Source organism: Hoplias malabaricus, chromosome 15 (genome assembly GCF_029633855.1).
Source record: "Hoplias malabaricus isolate fHopMal1 chromosome 15, fHopMal1.hap1, whole genome shotgun sequence".
Lineage (NCBI taxonomy): Eukaryota > Metazoa > Chordata > Actinopteri > Characiformes > Erythrinidae > Hoplias > Hoplias malabaricus.
Genome location: NC_089814.1, coordinates 24,564,613 through 24,586,821, shown reverse-complemented (window position 1 = coordinate 24,586,821; position 22,209 = coordinate 24,564,613). Strand labels below are relative to the sequence as shown.

General features: G+C 42.4%; 1 protein-coding gene across 1 annotated transcript in view; it reads right to left on the bottom strand.

The window, feature by feature from the left end:
- The window catches only part of ntng2b (netrin g2b), an 83,916-nt gene extending 62,142 nt beyond the window's left edge, over positions 1-21,774 (bottom strand). Inside the window, exons 1-2 of the mRNA XM_066645564.1 lie at positions 21,556-21,774; positions 19,601-20,266 (exon numbers count right to left, since the gene is read on the bottom strand). Coding sequence (XP_066501661.1) covers positions 19,601-19,825 — 225 coding nt within the window. The 5' untranslated portion in view covers positions 19,826-20,266; positions 21,556-21,774. The remainder of the gene's footprint in view (positions 1-19,600; positions 20,267-21,555) is intronic.
- Between the last annotated feature and the right edge of the window lie 435 nt (positions 21,775-22,209).

Below are 22,209 nucleotides of genomic sequence, written 5' to 3'. Positions count from 1 at the left end.
CAAATGCCAGCACCAGGAGCAAAAAATATATATACATACTATTTTTAGTTTGGTGCTGAGGGAGGATGCCAGACTTAAATGGATTCTATAAGAAAGGAAAAGTGTGGTTGCACTGAAGACTGCTGTGCAGGGCCTGCTCCTTTGCTCCTTTGTTTATTTAATGTTGAATAAATGAATAACACACTGAAAGCTTTCTCAGGCTGAAATTAATGACAGATGGTCATTAAAAGTCTTTGACTTTTGCACAGTTCTGTAACAGAGAGAACACATTTTCACATCTGTATCGAAATAGTATTTGGATTAAAGTCACTGCTGAATAACAACTCTCTGAGACATACGCACACGCACACACTCATAAGAGCAGCTTGTTACAGTGCTTTGCGTCTTGGGAAATAAATCATTTGATTTATGAAGTCAGGATGATAGAAAAATAAAAAATAAATAAAAGGAGAGAAGAAACAAAGCACAAGCAGCGAGACGGAGAGAGAGGGACAGAGAGAGAGAGAGAGAGAGAGAGAGAGAGAGAGAGAGAGAGAGAGGGGGTCTGACTGGGTGGTATAAAAGCACAAAGCACGACTCAAGTTTTTGCTTTGTTTTTTTTCTTGTTTTGGCAGGATTCATTAGTCCCTCGCTTCACTTACTCCAGGCCTTCTTCCCTTTCAGAGCACTCTTTATTCACCATTCACTGTAACTGCCCTCCAACACACACACATACACACACACAGCTGAAAATCCATCCTCTGTATCAGAGCATCCTTCCAGCAGCCCGTGGCCTCTGTTCAGATGTGAGGTTATAGATATTCTGTAGACGCTGTGGAGTCAGTCAGGCTTTTTTAAGCGAGTGTGCACTGCGATGATGGAAGAGAAAGAGCATCTGTCTTTACTCCCTTCATTCTGCATCTTCCAACTCTCTGACTACGCCCACTACAGATATTCAGGAAACTAGGGTTGAACGATGTGGGGAGTTTCTCTCAGCAAAAGTTAGAGAATTAACTCATTTATATTAATAATTATACAAATTAAGGTCATTCTCTATAAATTAACATCCAAAATCACAAGCGCATCCACATTTTCTGATCTGAGGAGCTTCCTCGACCAGGTAAACCTGCATTATGCATTATGTGGCAGGTTTGGGGATTTGGCAAACTCTCTGGTGGAAATGGGTAATAGGTTTTTCTTCAGTCACAGGATTCGGATGTGGCTCAATATCAAGATGGAGGGCAGGAGGTGAAAAACTTTGGAGGCAAGGAGCCTGTATTGAGCTAGTTCAGACAATATTACAAGAGAGATGTACAAAGAGGTAATCACAACAAATGTTTGATGTTTGTCATAGTGAGTGATTTTTAACAGAACTGAAACATTAGCTGATATCAAGGCAGTAATTGAACTGCATTTTTCTCCAGACGCAAGATTAAAAAAATTCAATTCAAAAATACTAATGAAAGTTCACAAAAGTACTGAGATATACCACTTGTATTTAGAAGTTTGGGTTTCTTTTATTGTCCTGTGGATTAACCGAGCAACAATAACATTAAGTTCCGTGATACCTTTCTGCGTTAGCGTAGCACTTGTTTGTTTGTTTAAAGTAACGCTAGGTTTTTAGTTCATCGCCAGTGGACAGCCACAGAACTGAGCAAAATACAATACTCCCTCCTCATAGACCACACAAGAATATCAGCTCCCCATTTACACCTTAAATAGAGGCAGCAAGTACATCTATAAAATCTGAACAAGAAGCTTCTGAACAGGAAGCTGCCTCAGTCTTGTCCTGAGCTCAGGCGGTGCCTTGCTAGGCATTTTTCTACCTCTTGAATAGCAGCTTTTGGTACTTGATACAAGCTCCTCATGGTTTATCAGCTGAAATGATTTTGCGCAATTGTAAAATGCGTAAACTACAGGCTTTATGAGAGAGTGTGATAGAGCTTCCTGTGTGGAAAATCACTTCCTGCCCTCCATTTGCAGTTTACACAGTAAAACAACATTATTTGCAAAGAACATATTGCAGTTAATATTGCAGAAAAACATTTGTAACATGGGTCGTACTGTCATTGAGTTTATTTATCTCATGACTGAGTATGTTCAAGTTGAAGAGCTATTCAGAAAACTCATAGACAGAAATGTCAGAAAAAACTGTGACTGTGGTGGTACCCTCAAGAGTACGTATTCAGTACCTTTATTTAAGGAATATAATTGTACCTTATATTGTACCTTGTTTAATTGTAGATAATAATAACCCAATTGTAGATAATAACTATAAAAAATGTATACACCCAATTTCATCTCCAGGACTTATATTATGTTCTTTTATTTTACAGTTTTATAATGAAAGCTTAAATTATATTCTCCTCTCCAGAAATGAACACAACAGGACTTTAAAAGCACGGTTGTACCCTTAAAAGTAAATTCATACTATTTTTACCTTTAGTTATCAGTAATGTGCCTCTACTTTACATTTGTTCCTGAAAGCGTACACTATTGCATCATTTTTGTATCAAAAAACATCCAACAAAAATATTTTGAAGCTGAAAAAAATATGTCAAAGCAAAACCTGGGACTTATTTTCCAAACCAGCCTCTTTTTTTTACTCACTCATTGTGTGTCCTATGACCAAGCTCTTAAACCAAGTCCTGTGCCCAGTGAATTTTCCTCCCTTTCTCTCTTTCTCTCTACATTTATTCACTTTACTCACTTTCACTCTCTCCACACCACTTCCCTCCTCTGTCTCTCGATCCACTTCTCTGTCTCCCTCTCGGCCTGACCTCTGACCCATGCACATTTTCTCTCCTTCCATCTTTTTCTACCTCCTTTATTTAACCCCACTCTCTCTTGCTGTCTCCATCTCTCTCTCTCTATTGATCTATCTTTCCTTCTCTCTCTCTCGCTCTCTGGATGTTACTAAATTAGAGAAGACACATCATTTATTCCTCACAGTTGCTGTGCAGTGCAGTGTAGCATAACAGTGATCATATAACCCCAGTTCTCTAGTCCTTACATTGGCTACCCGTAAAATTTCACATTGACTATAAAATACTACTCTTCGTATATGGATTTCTACATTGTTTTGGCCCAGAGTATTTTACTGAACTTCCCATACCATATCACCCACCACTACACTTTGTAGTCTCGTCTTAGCTCCTCGCATTGCGAAAAATAATGCAGGAGGAAAAGCCTTTTCTCGCAAAGCTCCTTAATTCTGGAACAGACTTCCTGTTATTGTTTGGAGCTCAGACACACTCCAAATATTTAAATATAATGTTAATAATGTGCAATTATTTGTGCTTGTACAATGAAATGTGTATTTTGCATTTAACCCATCTGTGGCAGTGAACACACACACACACACACACACCCTAGTGCACTAGGGGTTGTGAGCACACACCCAGCGTGGCAGGCAGCCATCCCCAGTGCCCCACACCTTCTTAACTTAAATTTTACCTTCACAACAATACATTTCTCTCTATCAGTTTACTTTTACTTCTGTTTTTTTATTTGTTGTGCTCTCTAGTGTCGACCAGAGAAAGACAGGTTCCCCATTATGAGTTTCCTTCCTAGATTGCACTGAGAGTGTTTTTACTTGCCACTGCTGCCCTTGGCTTGCTCATGTAATTTATTGATTAATTAGTGGGCGGCACAGTGGCGCAGCAGGTAGTGTTGCAGTCACACAGCTCCAGGGACCTGGAGGTTGTGGGTTCAAGTCCATCTCCGGGTGACTGATGAGACTGTGAGGTGTGTTATCCCTGTGTTCGTGTGGGTTTGCTCCAGTTTCCACCCACAATAAACAGAGGAACCAATGATAATGAAGAGACCCTTGGTTCATTTCTCTCCTCTCATATAGGCTGAATAATAGGAAACAGCCAAAAGCAGTGGTCAGCTAACTCTTCACAACCTATTTAAAATGAATCTGGCATTCTATTAAACCTCAGTTGGATTAGGAGATAAGGGGAACTACATCTGCTTTGTCAGAACAGCATCACATTCCATTAGCAAAATCTGCCCCACCACAGAACAAGGTTAGCAAGCAAACGAGTTTCAGTTGTAACAAGTAGCAATAATGCTCTAACATATAGATATCAATGGCTTTGATGTGTGATGTCCAGGGTGTGTTCTTGCCTTGCACCCAACCATTCCAGTTGGGATGCACCTGGATCATGATAAAGATGAAGCACTAACAGGAAATAAGTGAATGAATAAATAAAAATGAATGAAGTTACGATGTGACTAGGCTTGTATGGTTAGCTGAGGTCACGGGCCTTTAGTGTTTACACTACAGGGTTCCGACTGAGGTGTTAACTCAGGCTAAGTCTCTGGGTTTAGTTCAAAGTAGGGTTAGTTTAAAACTTCTTTCCAGTACAGCAGCCTTTAAACTTCTTTAAACTGCTTCAACTAGTACATTCATGAGCTCACTGTGTAAAAGCTTTTCCCTTTAAACAGGGCTCAGTCTCAAACCCTAGAAAGCAGACAAGCAGCATCTGTGCTCACACACAAACACAAACACACACACTTCACATTTTAACCCTACACACTCACACTCTAGTTGGATTAAGCGATAGGATGTTAGACAGAGACATCCACTGGAAAGCTGCCAGTGGATGCAGACAATGGACTGTGTGTGTGTGTGTGTGTGTGTGCGTGCGTGCGTGCGTGCATGCGTGTGTGTGTGTGTGTGTGTGTGTGTGAGAAAGTATGTCTTTGAGTAAGTGTGCATCCTTCTGTTTCTCTCAGTCAGTCAGTGTGTGTGTGCGTTATGATGCTGATAATATCTGAACGACGCAGGAGATGGACAGAAATGAAGCGAGAGTGTGTAATCCGTTCCTCCCCCTCGTTTAGCCTCCTGGCCCACATAGGATCACACACTCACACAGACACACACACAGCCAACTGTTTCGGCAGGTGGCCCACATTACTAAGCCCCTGTAGCAATTATCCTCACTGGAATCCCACTGCCGTGACAACAATCGGCAGGGCACTAGAGCCCTGTCGCTAAACACGCATGGAAACCTGATAAATGGACCCTCCCCAGGGTGTGTGTGTGTGTGTGTTTGCGCGTGTGCGTGTAGATGAATGAGAGTGGGAAGAGGAGTCAGCAAAAAACACATTGGTTGAAACTTATAACTTTAACCACTGACTAGCCATAAAATCAATTCCCTTTTAACATTGGCCACATGTAATCAATTCCACACCTGATTTAATCTCCTTGTGTCTGTGTGTGTGTGTGTGTGTGTGTGTTTATATATTACGACACTTATCAAACTTTGCAGCTGTATCACGGAGTAAAATTGGTTTAGAACCCAACACCCCTCATTTCTGACCTTAAGTATTTAGGTTCTGAGACCATCACACAAACCACCACGGAAACCACTCTGGGGCCTGTACATAATCATAAAAAAAAATGGCGCTCCATCCAGCACCTTCAGGATGAAACACAAACTCACATAAGTCCAGAAGTTATTCAAAAGACTTTTTTTAAGGGGATATAAATACAAGAGCAGCTGGGTCTCAGTGCAGGTGTGGACAATGATCACACACCACAACAGAGACAGGGAGAAAGATGGCTCCTGCACATCTGAAAACAAGCCCCAGAAAAATGTGGTGCCTCTGAAAACATATTTAGAACGTCTAAAAGAGAGCTTCAGTGCAATGTCCTGCTCAGAATTAAAGACAAAGACGCCAAAATGCTTTTAGATCCACTATATAAATAGCTATATACAGCTCCACTGAAGTCCATTAAGAACTTCTGAGCATTCCCTGCGCTCCTCAGACCTCCATCATCAGGCTAATACCAAGAACTAGCCTTGAGTCACTGTCTAGAACCGGTTTCTCAACAAACTCCCGTAGAACTGGCTTGTGGACCACAGTGTTTCCGCCACATATTCTGAAGATGTTTAGAATTTGCTGTTTCAGAATTTCAAACATGTGGCCTGAAAAGTGGACTATATCAGTGACATCTGTGTCCTTCTTGAACTCCATTCCACAGTGTACTGTGTGTCAATTATTCCTGCCATGTCCTCTCCTGTCTTCTGTTAACTGCTGGATGTGACTCTGGTGTTGTGCATGTATTTGATCTGTAATGACCATGGTCAAAAAAACGCCATTGGACAAGTTCCTAGATGTATATTGTGTTGAGGTCTGAAATGGTCAGAACACAAAAGCAGGAATATTACCATCATATCTCCTGCATTTATCATTCTTCTAATTAAACACAACAGGAGTTAACTCTGAATGCTCCAAAATCTACAGTCAATAAGCTCGACAGAGACATGGAGCACACAAAGAGCTCGGTTTCTGCCTTGATTTATTTCATTTTCTGCAGCATGTACATGCATGTGCTTGGACCCCTCTATCCGAACAGATACACCAGGAGGGTATCCTTTATGCAGGGAAACTATACTGAGATAATGACACAGATCGAGATGAGAAGAGTCCACTAATATGATGATGATGTATGCAAACATGAGAATCCCTGATTTAACCAGATAAGATACTATTATACTGATCCTGAAAGAAACTGCAGACAATTACAGAGGATTAATCCCAGAAGATACTCAGGGATATATTAAGTCCAATAAAACATGATCCACCTACATTTTATCCCACCCAGTCTTCCTGTTTAACTGAGACAGGTCACAGGCGTCAGATTTCTATTTCACTTAAGAACATATCTACTTTTGTACTAAAGACAAATTCAGCACCAACCATTTTAAAATCTTGTTCATTCTTCCAAGCTCTGAGTCTTTCTGAGTTACTACTGCCACAGCATCTTCATATTCCTTATATAAATACAATTTATGGGTCAGGATTTGGGATTTTTCCGTTTGGAACCTGGGCATGTACAAGCCAGGAGATCCAAGTGGGTCAGAACCAACAACTAAGCCTGTAGCTGTTCATGTTCAGTGGGAAACTGTCAGGTTTGAAAAGCCACAGTCTCCTGGCAGTTAGTCAGGACTTTGGGTTTGTATACACATATCCCAGATCTGTCATGGAGCGATGAGGAAAAACACAGTAACAGAAAATGATGGAAAACTTGTGATTAGAAAATACATTTAAATTAAAAACAATTTCAATTTTAAAGCAGATACATAAAGCTCTTCTCCAAAACAGCCCCAAAGCTCTTCAATTATAAAGGTGCTTTAAATTCCTACAGTGGAATTTTACAGGAAGCCTCCTCCAGGTGTTTGACAGTGATATTATCCAGCTGTGAATTTAAGAATCTAACTGTAAAATCCGTGCTGTCATATATACAAGAGCAGCCAAAACAAGCCAGTCCCTCTTCTCCAGAAAAGCAATATTCACCATCATATCTTGTACTCTCATTTTTATCTTCCAGTCCAAGTTACGTTCAGTCACCGAGATTATTTCCCCCAGCTTCTGAAATTTGAATAAAATTTGAATAAAATCACGGTATAAACCCAGTGTTTAGCCTTTTTAAGCATATGGGGTTTATGCTGCGTTTGAGTGCACATCAGATGGTTGTATCTATAAGAGTGGTTAAATAGTAAACATGACTTAACTCTGTTTGGGGGCTTGGCTGAATATCCGCTGATTTATCATTAAATAACAACTGAAACCTTTTTAAGTGATAACAAATCTTATCATAATATTTGACTTTTATCCACATAAAACACATGTAATTAAATTATTCAAATGCAGAATTGCCATTTTCTCCAAGGAAAGACATAAAATGTCGAGATATACAGTAATACCCTGACTTACAAGTTTAACTTGTTCTGTGACGGAGCTCGTAACTAAATTTGCTTATAAATCAAATTCATTTCAAATTAATTGAAATGCTATTAATCCATTACAGCCCCCCAAAACCCACACCAGTTTTTTTGTTAGATGTTTGTAAACAAGAAAATGTACTTTATGAGTAACAAGTGTAATAAAAAAATAATAATACATAATAAAAGAGAATGTAAAGAAATTACTAATTCTCTTAAGGGTATTTAGCCCACTCCAGGGTGTGTCCCTGCCTGATTCCGGTTATGCTCCGGACCCACCGCAACCCTGTACTTGATAAGCAGTTACAGACAATGAATGAATGAGTACATTTATGTTAAGTGTATTTTCCTTGAAGAGTAGACGTAGACGCTGGCGGAGGTGGAGGAGATTGGTGGAGGAGTTTGGGGGAGTTTTTCTTTTCATGCTCTATTGCTTAACTTTACTTACTCACTATAAAAACTATATAATAAATAATGAATGAATGTGTGTCCAAATACTAAACGGTCTGTGTAATGTTTATCAGTTCAGTTTTCTGACTGTATCATGATAAGAAAAAGTAAAAAAAAATTAGGTGAGTGTTTTTCATTTTTTCTAATTTGATTCATAAAAATATATATGGGGCAGCACGGTGGCGCAGCAGGTAGTGTCACACAGGTCCAAGGGCCTGGAGGTTGTGGGTTCGAATCCCGCTCTGGGTGACTGTCTGCGAGGAGTTGGTGTGTTCTCCCTGTGTCCGCGTGGGTTTCCTCCGGGTGCTCCGGTTTCCTCCCACAGTCCTATATATATATATATATATATATATTTTTTTTTTTTTCATCTTGTAATGAATGTTTTAAAATTGTAACAACAGACTACTGAATACCAACATGTGGTAGCTCCCAATTTTCATCTGAATAATGTATTCCTATTGTTATGACCTTCCTACTTCCTACTTGACACACAGAGAACTTTTCTGCCGACAGTGTGATTTAAATTTTTAATAAAAGGAAAACTGTGTATTTGCACTCCTGTTTAGGTTTTATTCAGATTTGGTTTTTGTGATAAAAATTTGGTAATCAATTAATGTTTAGGGTTCAGGACTGCATTTTCATGAAGTGCAGATGGTGTGACCGCGGTGGTCATGTTAAAGCTGACACTGCTGCTATGTGTCTGTGTTTAATGTTGGCCCATGAAGAGTAGGAAGATGTTATTTGCTGTTTAGAGTAATAAGTAAATACAAAGTGCAAAATGGAAAATCAGAAAATCAAGTAAAGAATATTTTTTTCACTTTCCTGAAATTCTGATTTTGAGGATTAGAAAATGTAGAAAATTGGAAAAACAATTTAAGAAAAATGCTAACTTTACTTACTCACTACACACTTAATGCTACAAAGCTACAATGCTGCAAAAAACAGTGATATGACAGAAATGCTTGCACGGCAAGATAACCAAGTGAACTGAACTGCTTGCTGGGCTAACTGGTGGCGGGTAGCGTAAGCTTGCTCACTCGTATCTCAGATCTAGGCTCGCATCATACAGAAAAGATTTTGACCGATCGATGGCTCGTATCTTGGAAAATTCGTAAGTTGATTCACTCGTAAGTCAAGGATTCACTGTATGTCACATTTCTTAAATTTGGTTGTCATCTAGAAGCCTGAGTTTACCAGTGGTAAATACCGCTTTGTCTGCTGTTTCAATGCAATTTACAAGTGGTAAAATTCCCAGTTTCGAGTTTGTGTCGAGCTTCCGACACTTGAATGCAGCATAAGCCAGCATAAGTGTGTATGGTGGTGTTTAGCCTTGTTGGTGTGTTTTTTGTAGCCCTGGTAGAATGTGTGTTTAGTCTTCTGTGTGCACGCACGTGTGTGTGTGTGTGTGTTATGTTGTTTAGCAGTGTTAATGTTTGTGGTGTTAATGTTTGTTTGTTAGCATGTTTGTGGTGATGTTTAGCTCTGTTAACAAGTGTGTGTGCAGAATAATACCCTTGTTAGTGTGTGCATGGCAGTGTTTACTGCGTTATAGGTGAGTGGTGAAGGGGTTTGTAGAGATAGATGCAGAAATTCATTCAATATTCATAGATAGATGTGCATGAAATGAAGGGGAACTAGATTTAGAGTTATATTTAGGCCACTTTTAAGGTGTTAGGGGACTAATATTCTGAAAACAACTTCTACATCGTAACTCTAAAAAGAGAGGATCTTTGGGGGTTAATCCAGGAGTGGAGAATGATTTTTAATGATAAATTTGACAGAAGAGTATCAGGTTTCATTCTTAAAATTAAAATAAGAAATGATGTCTGCACTAGTCCCTTGTTGCCTCCTCCTGCACCTCTGCCTCCCTCTGTTTCTGCAGGTCTATCACTTTCTCACTCCGATTCTACCTCTCCCTCTCCGGCCTACGGGGCACTTCAGCATCTTTACACTGCTGACCTGTCGATAACTGCTTATTCAAAACACCATCCGTCAACTCCACATCACATCACCGTGTAAACGAGACAAGCTGGTGACACTGATTCGCAGTTTCAGCGCAATGTTCTGCCTTGATCTGAGAGATGAATGCTGATTTAACCCAGAAGCCCAGAGAGACCCCCGCCCATCTCTCTAACTGTTCTTCCTCTTTCTCTCTCCTTTCCCATCACTCCTTCCTTTCTTCCTGTCTCCTCCCCCCGTTCTTTCTCTTTCTCTCCCTCTCCATCTCTCTCTCCCTCTCCGATCCTCTCCTCACTCTGGGCTATTTTTAGCATTGGCTCATTTGTGCCTCTAAAACAGGCAGCTCTGTTGTGCAGCGAACACACACATACAACAAACACGTGCACACACACACACTACATAGATGCACACATACACACACAAAGACATATGTTCTCACATGCAGCTTTGAGTAAGAACCATTGGAGTGGACCCCTGCTGAACGCAGCGCATATGCATCCAGCACATGTGTGAATTTGGGCTGCTGTTATATTTCAGTTAAGCCAGTGATTCTCTGTCCCTAGTGAATTCAAACTCACACACACACACCTAGAGAGCTTTAGTAGCTCAATAAAACATTTCCAAGACTCCATATAGACATAACACCAAATCCAAGTCAATACAAATACAGGCACAACACCAAACCCGAATCAGTCCCATTACAAACACAACACCAAAACAGAGTCAGTCCCGTTACGGACACAACACCAAAACAGAGTCAGTCCCGTTATGGACACAACACCAAAACAGAGTCAGTCCCGTTACGGACACAACACCAAAACAGAGTCAGTCCCGTTACAGACACAACACCAAAACAGAGTCAGTCCCATTACGGACACAACACCAAAACAGAGTCAGTCCCGTTACAGACACAACACCAAAACAGAGTCAGTCCCATTACGAACACAACACCAAAACGGAGTCAGTCCCATTACAGACACAACACCAAAACGGAGTCAGTCCCGTTACAGACACAACACCAAAACAGAGTCAGTCCCATTACAGACACAACACCAAAACGGAGTCAGTCCCATTACGGACACAACACCAAAACGGAGTCAGTCCCATTACAGACACAACACCAAAACGGAGTCAGTCCCATTACGGACACAACACCAAAACAGAGTCAGTCCCGTTACGGACACAACACCAAAACAGAGTCAGTCCCGTTACAGACACAACACCAAAACAGCATGAAACCAGAGTCAGTACCAACTCAATATCAATACAGACACCAATATGAAACCCAAATAAGTATTGACTCAGTAGTGATATATAACTCCTCCTCCTTCTACACCCTCCACATCTGAAACTCCTCCTACTATATCCTCCACACCTAAATGTTGGCACACCAAAATAAAAATACATTTTCCAGTTGGACATTATTAGGTGGTGGACATTAGGTGGTTTCCCTTGTGATGCAGAAAGCATGTCTCTGCTGAGAGAGTGTGCTCATGACTGTAGGTCTGAAAAAAAGCATTTTTTACTACCATTTTAGATCAGATACACGCTGAGCTTTACAGGCTCTTCTCCAGCAGAAACTGATGAGTAATAAATAATGAATGAATGTGTGTCCAAATACTAAACGGTCTGTGTAATGTTTATCAGTTCAGTTTTCTGACTGTATGATGATAAGAAAAAAGAAAAAAAAATTAGGTGCATGTTTTTCATTTTTTCTAATTTGATTCATTAAAAGGGGGGAGGGATCTTGTAATGAATGTTTTAAGATTGTAACATCAGACTACTGAATACCAACATGTGGTAGCTCCCAATTTTCATCTGAATAATGTACAGTGATGCCGATTGATGGTAATCCGTTCCGGAACTTGCGTTGACAACTGATTAGGAGTTCCGAATCGAATTTACCCATAAGAAATATCTGAAAACTGACTAATTGGTTCTCGACTAGGGTGACCAGATCTGAGGGGGGGGGGGGGGTTTGGTTTTGTATGCTTAGCTGAACCTATGTGTGCTTTTGGTCCATGGGAGTTTACTTTTTAGTTCATCCGAGAATATATGTTAACGTTTCAGCATAGCTGCTCGAGATGAGGATAGGTACATGACGATTTGCCTGACGTAAACAAGGACTACTGACGTGCAGACTGACCAATTAAATGTTTACAGAGAAGGTTATGGACAAATAACGGTAGCTCTACAGTCAGACCATGCAGTCTGAATATTTTAGGCTACTTCACCACTCCCCCTTCTCACTCAAGCGAAACAAATGGAGTAGGGGAGGGCGGGACTAGTTTGTACACGAAGCGCTTCTTGAAATTCTATGTAAAATCCCGGAAGTTTGTGAAATTCCGCCCGGACATTTTTTTAAGTCTAAAAAAGCGGACATGTCCGGGTAAAAGAGGATGTCTGGTCACCCTATTTTCGCCCATCAATTTTTTCCCATAAATCTCCCTATTTTCCTACAAAAATGATCAACAATTACACTCTTAGGTAAGTAATACTGTATATTTCTGATGTATCTTTCATGGGACCCATCTTTGTTATTGTTCTTTTTGCTAAAAAAAGCCACAGAAACGCGTAAAATATGCAAAAACTTGGAGCACAATCTCAAAAAGCTTCCAACCTTGCACAACGACGCCGTAAACTGACGCAAAGTAGCGTCAGTTAAGTTCAACGCGAGCAGCGTTTACAAAACCTGTGTAGGGTCGGGTTCCGAGTTTTAAGGTCAACCTCCGAGTCCAAATTCTCTCGACATTTGCCGTCGTCTTCCGATTATGTCGATTTCGGAAACAGTCGACTTCCAGGGTTCTACTGTATTCCTATTGTTATGACCTTCCTACTTCCTAATTGATACACAGAGAACTTTTCTGCCGACAGTGTGATTTTAATTTTTAATAAAAGGAAAACTATGTATTTGCTCTCCTTTTTTCAGATTTAGTTTTTGTGATAAAAATTTACTATCAATATATAATTAACGTTTAGGGTTCAGTTCTGTTATATAAATATGTCTGTGTTTTTCAATTAGAAGCATGTTTCCCAGGACACTTTCACACTTTCTTCTATAAACCACTATGGCTTGACTGCGTTTTCATGATGTGCAGATGGTGTGACCACGGTGGCCATGTTAAAGCTGACACTGCTGCTATGTGTCTGTGTTTAATGTTGGCCCATGAAGAGTAGGAAGATGTTATTTGCTGTTTAGAGTAATAATTAAATACAAAGTGCAAAATGAAAAAATCTGAAAATCAAGTAAAGAATATTTTTTTCACTTTCCTGAAATTCTGATTTTGAGGATTAGAAAATGTAGAAAACTGGAAAACCAATAAAAAAATGTACATAAAAGGTACACCCAATTTTCTGTATACATGTAGGGCACAGAACAAGAACTACATCCGTTCAGGTTTTTACAAAAAAAAAATACTATGTAAACATCCTCTAATGTTTTACAACTGGCATCATTCACACGAGAAAATGTATACTAAATATATGTAATACTGAATAAAGTGAAAATATAACTGAAAATTGCAGCAATAATATCAGACATAATATTTTCCTCTTCATTCTCGCACTGCACATTTAGGTAGAAATTAATTGGCCCCTCAAACATAGCCTCTGGCCACAGCCTGGCTGGTTTAAAACCGCCACTGCCAAAATTTCTTTTCCTACATACACCCCACCTGAAACTCCTCCTCCTCCTATACATTCCATACATAAACTATACATAAACTCCGCCGCATTATACACCCTCCACACCCAAAACTCCTCCTACTGTGCACCCCATTCCTGAAAATCCTTCTTCAACACCCTCCACACCTGAAACTCCTCCTCTTACACGGCCCATGTCTGAAACTCCTCTTCCTTCAACACCCCCACACCTGAAACTCTGCCTCTTACACGTCCAATGTTTTCACCGTAGAGTTCACCTACCATGTCTTTGAGTTTCGCACTAGCGTCCTGGGGGACTGGCCTCATTGCCGACTTCTATGGAATGGCAGATGGCAGATGGCCTTTCCTCAAAACAACTTTCAGACAGTATTGGTTTAGTTTTCCTTCTATGAGCTTCATTGTTCTTGGGCGCCCCCTGTGATGCAGTTCCATTGCTTTAAATTGGCATATAAGCCTGGGATTCACTGCAATTAGGCCAGACAACATGCTGGAGAGTGGGGTGCAGATGCATGCTTATCCTGTCTATCCTGCAGCTCTGCTGGGTAGTCATGGGTGTGCGCTAGCTCCCAGATCCCTGGACAATTAGTGCTCACCTCTGAATGTGTCCAAATGCCCCAAGCAAGTGCAGGTCAAACACAGTTGGTGGCATCAGGAAACTCGTGGCACGTGGTTAGCTGTAGCGCTTCTACGATGGACTGGTTTGTCTCACGAGGGGGAGCTGGGGTTTGTAAAGGACGTCAGGCCAGATAATTAGACCACAACATAAACAAACAGGTTCAGGCAAAATTACATCATGCCTTCAAAACCAGAAACAGGAAATCACAGCGTGGTCAGAGTGTCTGGCCACAGTCCACATATTTAATCTATGCACTGGACACATTTTAGTCTCACTGTTATTTTCTATCACTCTCTTTAAGTCTACATTCTTTTTACATTGCACTCAACTGTAACATATTCTATTTTAGAATAAGTATTTTTTATTTTAATTCTCTTTTATATTGTTGTTGCAAAGTGTGAACACCATTGGGATTGTCACTTCATTTCATTGATGATAAAGGTCTCTCTCCCTTTCTCTCTCTCTCTCACACACACACACACACACAGCTGAACACTCCACTACCCTAAAGGTGCACTCAGTAGCCCATCTGTTGGTCTGCATACATGTTGACCCCATTTCATCCTGTGCTTCAATAGCTGCGTTCGTGTGTATTGCTCTGGTACGAGTGGATCAAACACAGCATTGCTGCTGGAGTTTTTAAACTCTGTGTCCACTCACATTCCACTCGGTTAGACATACCTTGCAGATGTAAAGTCAGAGACAGTAGCTAATCTGTTGCTGCACAGTGTTGCTCATTCTTTAGTCCTTCATCAATGGACACAGGACACTGCTGGCTGGACATTTTCGGTTGTTGGGCTATTCTCAGTGAAGGCTTTAAAAACTCTATCAATACTGCTGTGTCTGATCCCCCATGCCAACAAAACACACACTAACAAACCACTGCCATTGGAATGAGGTGTACAGCGGTGGAAGGGTCTGCTGAGCCCTGTGGTTCTATCTGGTAAGAGTTATCTGTCCAGGGTCTTTTGAATCCACTGAGATCAGTGGAGTTAGATTAACTGCCCATCACTGTCCACATTTTACTGAATAGATCTCATCAAGGGATGAAGGGATTAGAAGAATGGAGGGATGAGTGAGTGGATAGATGGATGGATGAAGAGATGGCATGATGTCTGTCCTACACAGAAGAGTACTTTCTGAATCAGCGCTGTGCTGCTCTGTGGTGGAGAGATGAAACGCAGAATGGACGGAGGGATTTGGGGATGGAGGGACCATGAGAGATAAAGGGGAAAAGGGATGGCAAGATGAAGGTATAAATAAACCACGTTCTTGTTTTGTTGTATTAATAGATGTTTTCTGATGCAGGTCAGTGGGATCACTGACTGACCCTACCTTCCTCCATTAGGATGTGGCACAGACACTATGCGGCCAAATGTTTGTGGACACCTGTTTGTCCAGCATTCCTCCTGACCTAAAGAACATTAAATCAGCAGTGTGTTCCTCCACACATCTGAGAAGATTTACACTCAATTCTGTAACATTCCTGTGTGGATTTGATGGAAATCAGCCTTCACATCTTTTACCATGAAGGTATATTTATATAATTATACTTAAATGTGATGTTCACAGTTTTAATCAAAAAATACTTTTTATCAAATTTTAATTAAAAAAAAACTCTCACCATTTGCTACCTCTCCAATCTGCAACATGTGTTTTTGGACTGTGGGAGGAAACCAGAGCACCTGGAGGAATCCCACGTGGACAACACACCAACTCCTCACAGACAGTCACCCGGAGTGGGAATCGAACCCACAAACTCTGTGGTGAGCAGTGCCACCATGCCACCTATATGTTATGTAGTAATTTTATATAATATATAATATACTAGTACTTGTTGGCATACTATACTTCTTGTGACTTAAGCATACTTTGGTGTAAGAGTAGTAAATTTTGAGTACACAACTAGTTTGAATCTAAGGTTTATTTTGAACTACATATATAGATACATACTATATTTACTAACTATATACTCTATCCAACGTACAATGGTAGCGGATAATTTAAACCTAACCCTAAAATTTTAATGCAAAATCCAGAAAGTTAATCCAGAAAGTGTTTTATATGTTAATAGAAAATATGTTAACACTCTTTAGCTCTTCTTTGGGTAAATAAATTTGTATTTTGTGAAACAGCGCCCCCAGTGGATGGGGGCTCACTTATTGAAAATACATTCATTCATTCATTCATTCATTCATTATCTGTAAGCGCTCATCCAGTTCAGGGTCTCAGTGGGCCTACCTGGAATCATTGGGCGCAAGGCAGGAACACACACTGGAGGGGGCGCCAGTCCTTCACAGGGCAACATACACACTCACACATTTACACCTATAGATGAACTATGATGAAGTGTCCTTAAACTACAAATGATAGCGCTTTAGAAGTATATTTACAATTCCTGTTGCTCAAACCCCGAAAGAATATTGTCAATAAAATCAGCCCAAGATGTATCCACTTCTTTATTAACTGGTTAACACTGTGAGGTCAGGTGCTGGTGATGGATGATTAGTTCTGGATCAAAAGCATCACTCCAGCTCAGAGGAACTGGATCGAGCTCCATCACCCTTGAGAACACCTTTCCACTGCTCCACAGAGCAGTGCTGAGGGGATTTATACCCCTCTAACCCATCAGAACTGTGTCCAGAACTTTATACTCCTTCAGTCTGTCGGAACTCTTCTTTTTTTTTATTTGAGCTGAAAGAATGAAGGGATGGAGGACAGACTGAGAGGAGGGATGCTGGAAGGTCCTGTATGGACTGTTCTGCTGACTCGGAGCTGCCCGTCTGTCTTGCTCTCGTCCAGAGTGCAGTGGTGAAGGCTCGGACGCCCGTGTACCGGGCCATTAAGGACCCCATCAATATTTCAGATCTCCACAAGACCCAAGGAATATTCTAGAGCCCAGTCCATTAGCCTGCTCCATCAATAGAGAACACTACAGTGTGTGTGTATGCGTGTGTGTGTGTGTGGGGCGGGTTGCTGGGGTTAGTTTTTCAGTGATGCAGTGAATAAATGTCTTAAGTATTTCAGGTTAGATTTTTGATGCAGGTTTGAAGAGTACAGTACACTACTGAAGAAACTTCACTCTGTAGGCGTGTGTGTGTGTGTGTGTGTGTGTGTGTGTGAGTGTGGGTGGGTGGGTGGATGTGTGTGTGTGTGTGTGTGTGTGTGTGTGTGTGTGTGTGTGTGTGTGTGTGTGTGTGTGTGTGCTTGTGCATCTGTGTGCAAAGCTTTTCCCTGAATCAGCTGTTCCTGTAGTTTTAAACAGATCATTACCACTAAGTCTTTGTGAGCTGTGTCTGTGCTCATGTCCAGCTATTAACCCTGTGTGTGTGTGTGTGTTTGTGTGTGTGTGTGTGTACACAGTTCTGAGAGTGTGTGAGTGACTGGGTGAGTGTGTGAATGAGTGAAAACCAGCTCATTCCGATTTTACTATCCGATCTCCACTATTCCCTATCCACACTCCGAAGACCCCTGCACTTCCCTGAAGAAGGTGGACCCTAAAGGCCAGCAGTTTTCCCCTTTAACGGCCCTGGAGGTCTAGTGTGCGCAGACCGTTGTGACGGACCTGCTCTGAGCCTGAGGCCTAACTGGAGTTATCTACTGACCACCCTCATTCTGTAAAGCCTTCATGATTACGTCACAGCTGAAATAATCCTCACACTAATCCTCCGTGTCTCTCTCTTTCTCTCTCTCTCTCTCTCTCTCTCTCTCTCTCTCTCTATTTATCAATCTCTCTGTCTGCCTCTCAAACTCTCTCTCTCTCACTCCCTCTCCCACCAACACTCCCTATCTATTCATATCTCTCTCTCATCACTCTCCCTCTCTCTTTCAGTATCTCTCTTTGTCCCTCTTCATCTATCCATCTCTCTGTCTGCCGCTTAGTTTCTGTGTGTCTCTCACTCACTATATCTCTCAATTTCCCCATCTTTCTTTCTCTCTGTCAAGCCCTTTTGCCCTTGAGAATAAACTGTCTGACCGCAGGCCTGTCCTTCCATGGTAAACAACACCTCAGCGTGTGAACTCTGGACCCCCACAGAGACCCGCGCTCCGCTGACCTCAGCCGCTTTTATTCCTCATGCTCTGTTTCACTTGCGCCAGTCTACTGTCCAAAAAGCCAGCGCTGTCCAGTCCCTGTCCAGGCCACACCCACTTCTACAAGGCATGCCCCTACTGCAGGACGAGCCCCTACAATAATACACACAAAAACATACACACTTCTGCAACACACACTCCTTTCAGAGAAAACACAAAAATACAAGGTCCTGGACATTTCATGTGGTGGAGTGTGTCTAGTAGCGGGCCTGTGTCCAGTGGTGTGTGTGTTTTGTGGGCAGATCTTGTAGATATATTTCTAACAGGCTTAGTGGGTGTGTATTGCAGAGGTGGCATTTGTAGTGGGCATATATTGTATGAAAGATTTTCTAGATGCAGATTAATAGTAATTCATTCACTCACTCACTCACTCACTCACTCACTCATTCACTCACTCACTCACTCACTCGCTCACTCACTCACACTTGCCCATTGGCACACACACACACTCAATCTCGTTCACTCACTTACTCACACTTGCACACACAAACTAACTGAAACCCTCACTTTCACACTCGCTCACTCACACACTCGCTCACCCCCCTCACTCACTCGCTTGCAAACAAATTCACTCAGTCTCACTCTCTCACTCACGCTCACTCGCAAACACCCTTAGTCACTCACAAACTCGCTCATTCACTCCCACTCTCACACACTCCCACTCACATGCTCTCTTACACATTTGCTTACATGCTTATACGCATACACTCCCTCATAGACATGCTTACACACTCACTCACGGGCTTATACCCATACACTCATATACACAGGAACTAACTCACTGAAACACACTCATATACACGCTCACTCAATCTCACACTCACTCACTTTCACAGTCCCTCACTCGCTCACTAACACACACACACACACACAGAGTCACACACTCGCTCACTCACTCTCATACACTCACACATACACACTCAGTTACACACTCACTCATTAACTCACATTTAGGAACTGTTTCACAAGAGGGTGCAATTTAGTGTTACGCATCAAAGGCCTTGTTTTTAGTGGGTGTGTCTTTGAGTAGGAGGTGGGTGTGTAGTGGGAGCTTGATTGATGGGTGTGTCTTGAGTGTGTAAGGAAATCAGAGGGCACTCACCAGCGTGCAGAACCTCTCAGGTGGGTTCCCGCAAGTGATGCCGGGCGGCTCCACGCGGATCCTCATGTAGTCCTTCATGGCTTGGGTCTTGGGCTGGCAGGCATACTGCTCCCACACGGCGCCGTCATCTGTGCTCACCAGCGAGCGGCACTGGTCGTACTGACCGAGGGTCGGCGCCAGCGCTCGCAGCAGCAGCAGAGAGAGGAGCGCCACCTGCACCAGCATGACAGGATTGGGGGGGTTGGGAGGGGAGGGAGGGGTTCCAAAGGAAATTCAGACTGAGGGGATGTTAGCATGGAACTGTGGTCAAGAGGAAACGTCCAGTGACTTCCCCATGGTCATCCAGCGCGTGTCCGTCTAGGTGCACAAAGGCCAGAGCTATGTTAGTATTCCTGTGTGTAGACAGTGTCCTGCGTCACAAGCTGGTCACGCTGTCTGTCCACGTCTGTCCGTTTTCATTTGTAACTGCGGTGGTGGCGTGGGCATGTCAGTGGGTCAATCCAACACTTCTACAGATCATCGTACTCAATCACTGCTGCATGTTCCAGCCCTCCGGTCATCAGCCAGTGTATCTTCTCCCTCATCAGGACAGAGGAACTGTCCACAGGAACACCGGCGCGAAAACATTCATTCCAGTGACGTCCGGCAGGAGCTGCGGCACCTGACCTGAAAGTCCAGGAGTTACAGATAAAACATTACTCTCTTAAAAACACACACAACACACACCTAGCTACAACCACTGGACACTTTCCATACACACTGAGCTACAACTACTGGACACAGTCTCGGGTCATATGATCTAGTGATGGGGACATTGTCCTGTGGTCACTTTAACCTGGACATCCTGATTGTTTCTATCATCAGATAAACTTGCTCAGACACTCCCTCCCATCTCCTCTCTTCCTGACAGCTGATGTGTTGTGAGGGGACTGGCGCAGATCAACTGCTGGCGGAGGTTGCATATTGGTGAAGGAGGCTCTGTAATGTCCCAGAGAACATGAAGCACTTGCCGGGTCTGAAGAGACCACTGGGATCTACAACGATCACAGGAACAGTGCTCTGGACAGTTTACCATACATTCAATATATCATTCCCATACATTAAATGTCTCATTTCCACACTATAAACTGCTCATCTGCCCTCATTAAAATAATCACATTCCCACTCATTAAATATATAATTCCCACACTTTAGAAATCTCATTCCCACACATTAAATATCTTATTCCCACACATTAAACATCTCATTCCCACATTATAAAATATCTAATTCCCACACTTTAGAAATTTCATTCACACACATTAAATATCTCATTCCCAAACTTTAAACATCACATTCCCACATATTAAATATATTATTCTGACTCATTAAACATCTCATTCAGACACATTAATATATCTCATTCCCACACTTTAAGCATCACATTCCCACTCATTAAAATCCTAATTCTCACACTTTAAATATCTATTTCCCACACTTTCAACATCTCATTCAGATTAATTCTCTTACACATTAAATACTTATTTTACACACATTAAATATCTAATTTCCTTGTGTTATTAAATAATTTCCATGCATTTTATATTCTGTTCCCACGCCTTTAGTCGTTTTTACCAGTTCGTACCCATGCATTAAATATCTTGTTCCCATACATTATTAATTCGTTCGCATGCCATAATTGAAGTAGCAGCGATGTGAGCAGCAGGGCTCGGCGGTCCTCCTCAGAAGAGGAACAGCGTGCCACCGCTCAGCGCCACAAAGTTGAACAAACCCGTGGAGCGGCGCGGGGCGTGTCGCGTGCGCCCCGGTAACGCGTTCAGTCCCGTTAAACCAGAGCTCGCGATCAAAGGCAACTTTTCTGCGCGTGCATCCCCGGCCCCGCCCGCACCGAGAGACCCGGGACTGTCCGGTACAACTCGCGCCTCGTGGTCGCTCCGTAAGCTCACCGTACTTACCGAATCGTCTCTGTCCCGCGTGTGCTCCCTCCCCCGTCACCCTCACGTGCTCCGGTAACCGCGTTTACTCCCGCTGTGCGCGCGGACGCTCTTCCTCCTGCTTCCTGTTTTCGCTCCGGTGTTTCTGACTCGCCGCAGGTTTCGGCCGCACGCGCGAGCTCCGTGTCCTACTTCTAGAGCGCGAGCGCGGGTCGGGCTTCCGAGAGGCGCTCGCGCTGCTGCTGCACTTTACAGCGCGAAGAGGATTTACCCCGCGCTAGCACTGAGAAAACAAAACCCCACCGAGAATCTCCCTCCCCCTTTAACCCCTCCCTCCATCATTCTATCTCTCCATCTCTATCTCTCCCTCCCTGCCTCATTCACTCTCTCTCTCCCTCCCTTCTTCCCTCCTTCACTCTCTCCCTCCCATCCTTCCTCCTCTTCTCTACCTCTTTTTCACTCACACTTTCTCTCCTCGTTCTATCTTTTCATATTTCTCATTCTCTTTCCGTCACTCTGTTTCTCGCTCTCACGTTCTATCATCAGTCGGTCTCTCATTTCTCATTCTCTTTCCCTCGTTCTCTCAATTTCTTTCACTTTCTCCCTCACTTTTCCTTCCTCATTCTATCTCTCCATGGCACGCTCTTCAAATTTGCTTTATTGAGGTGACAAATG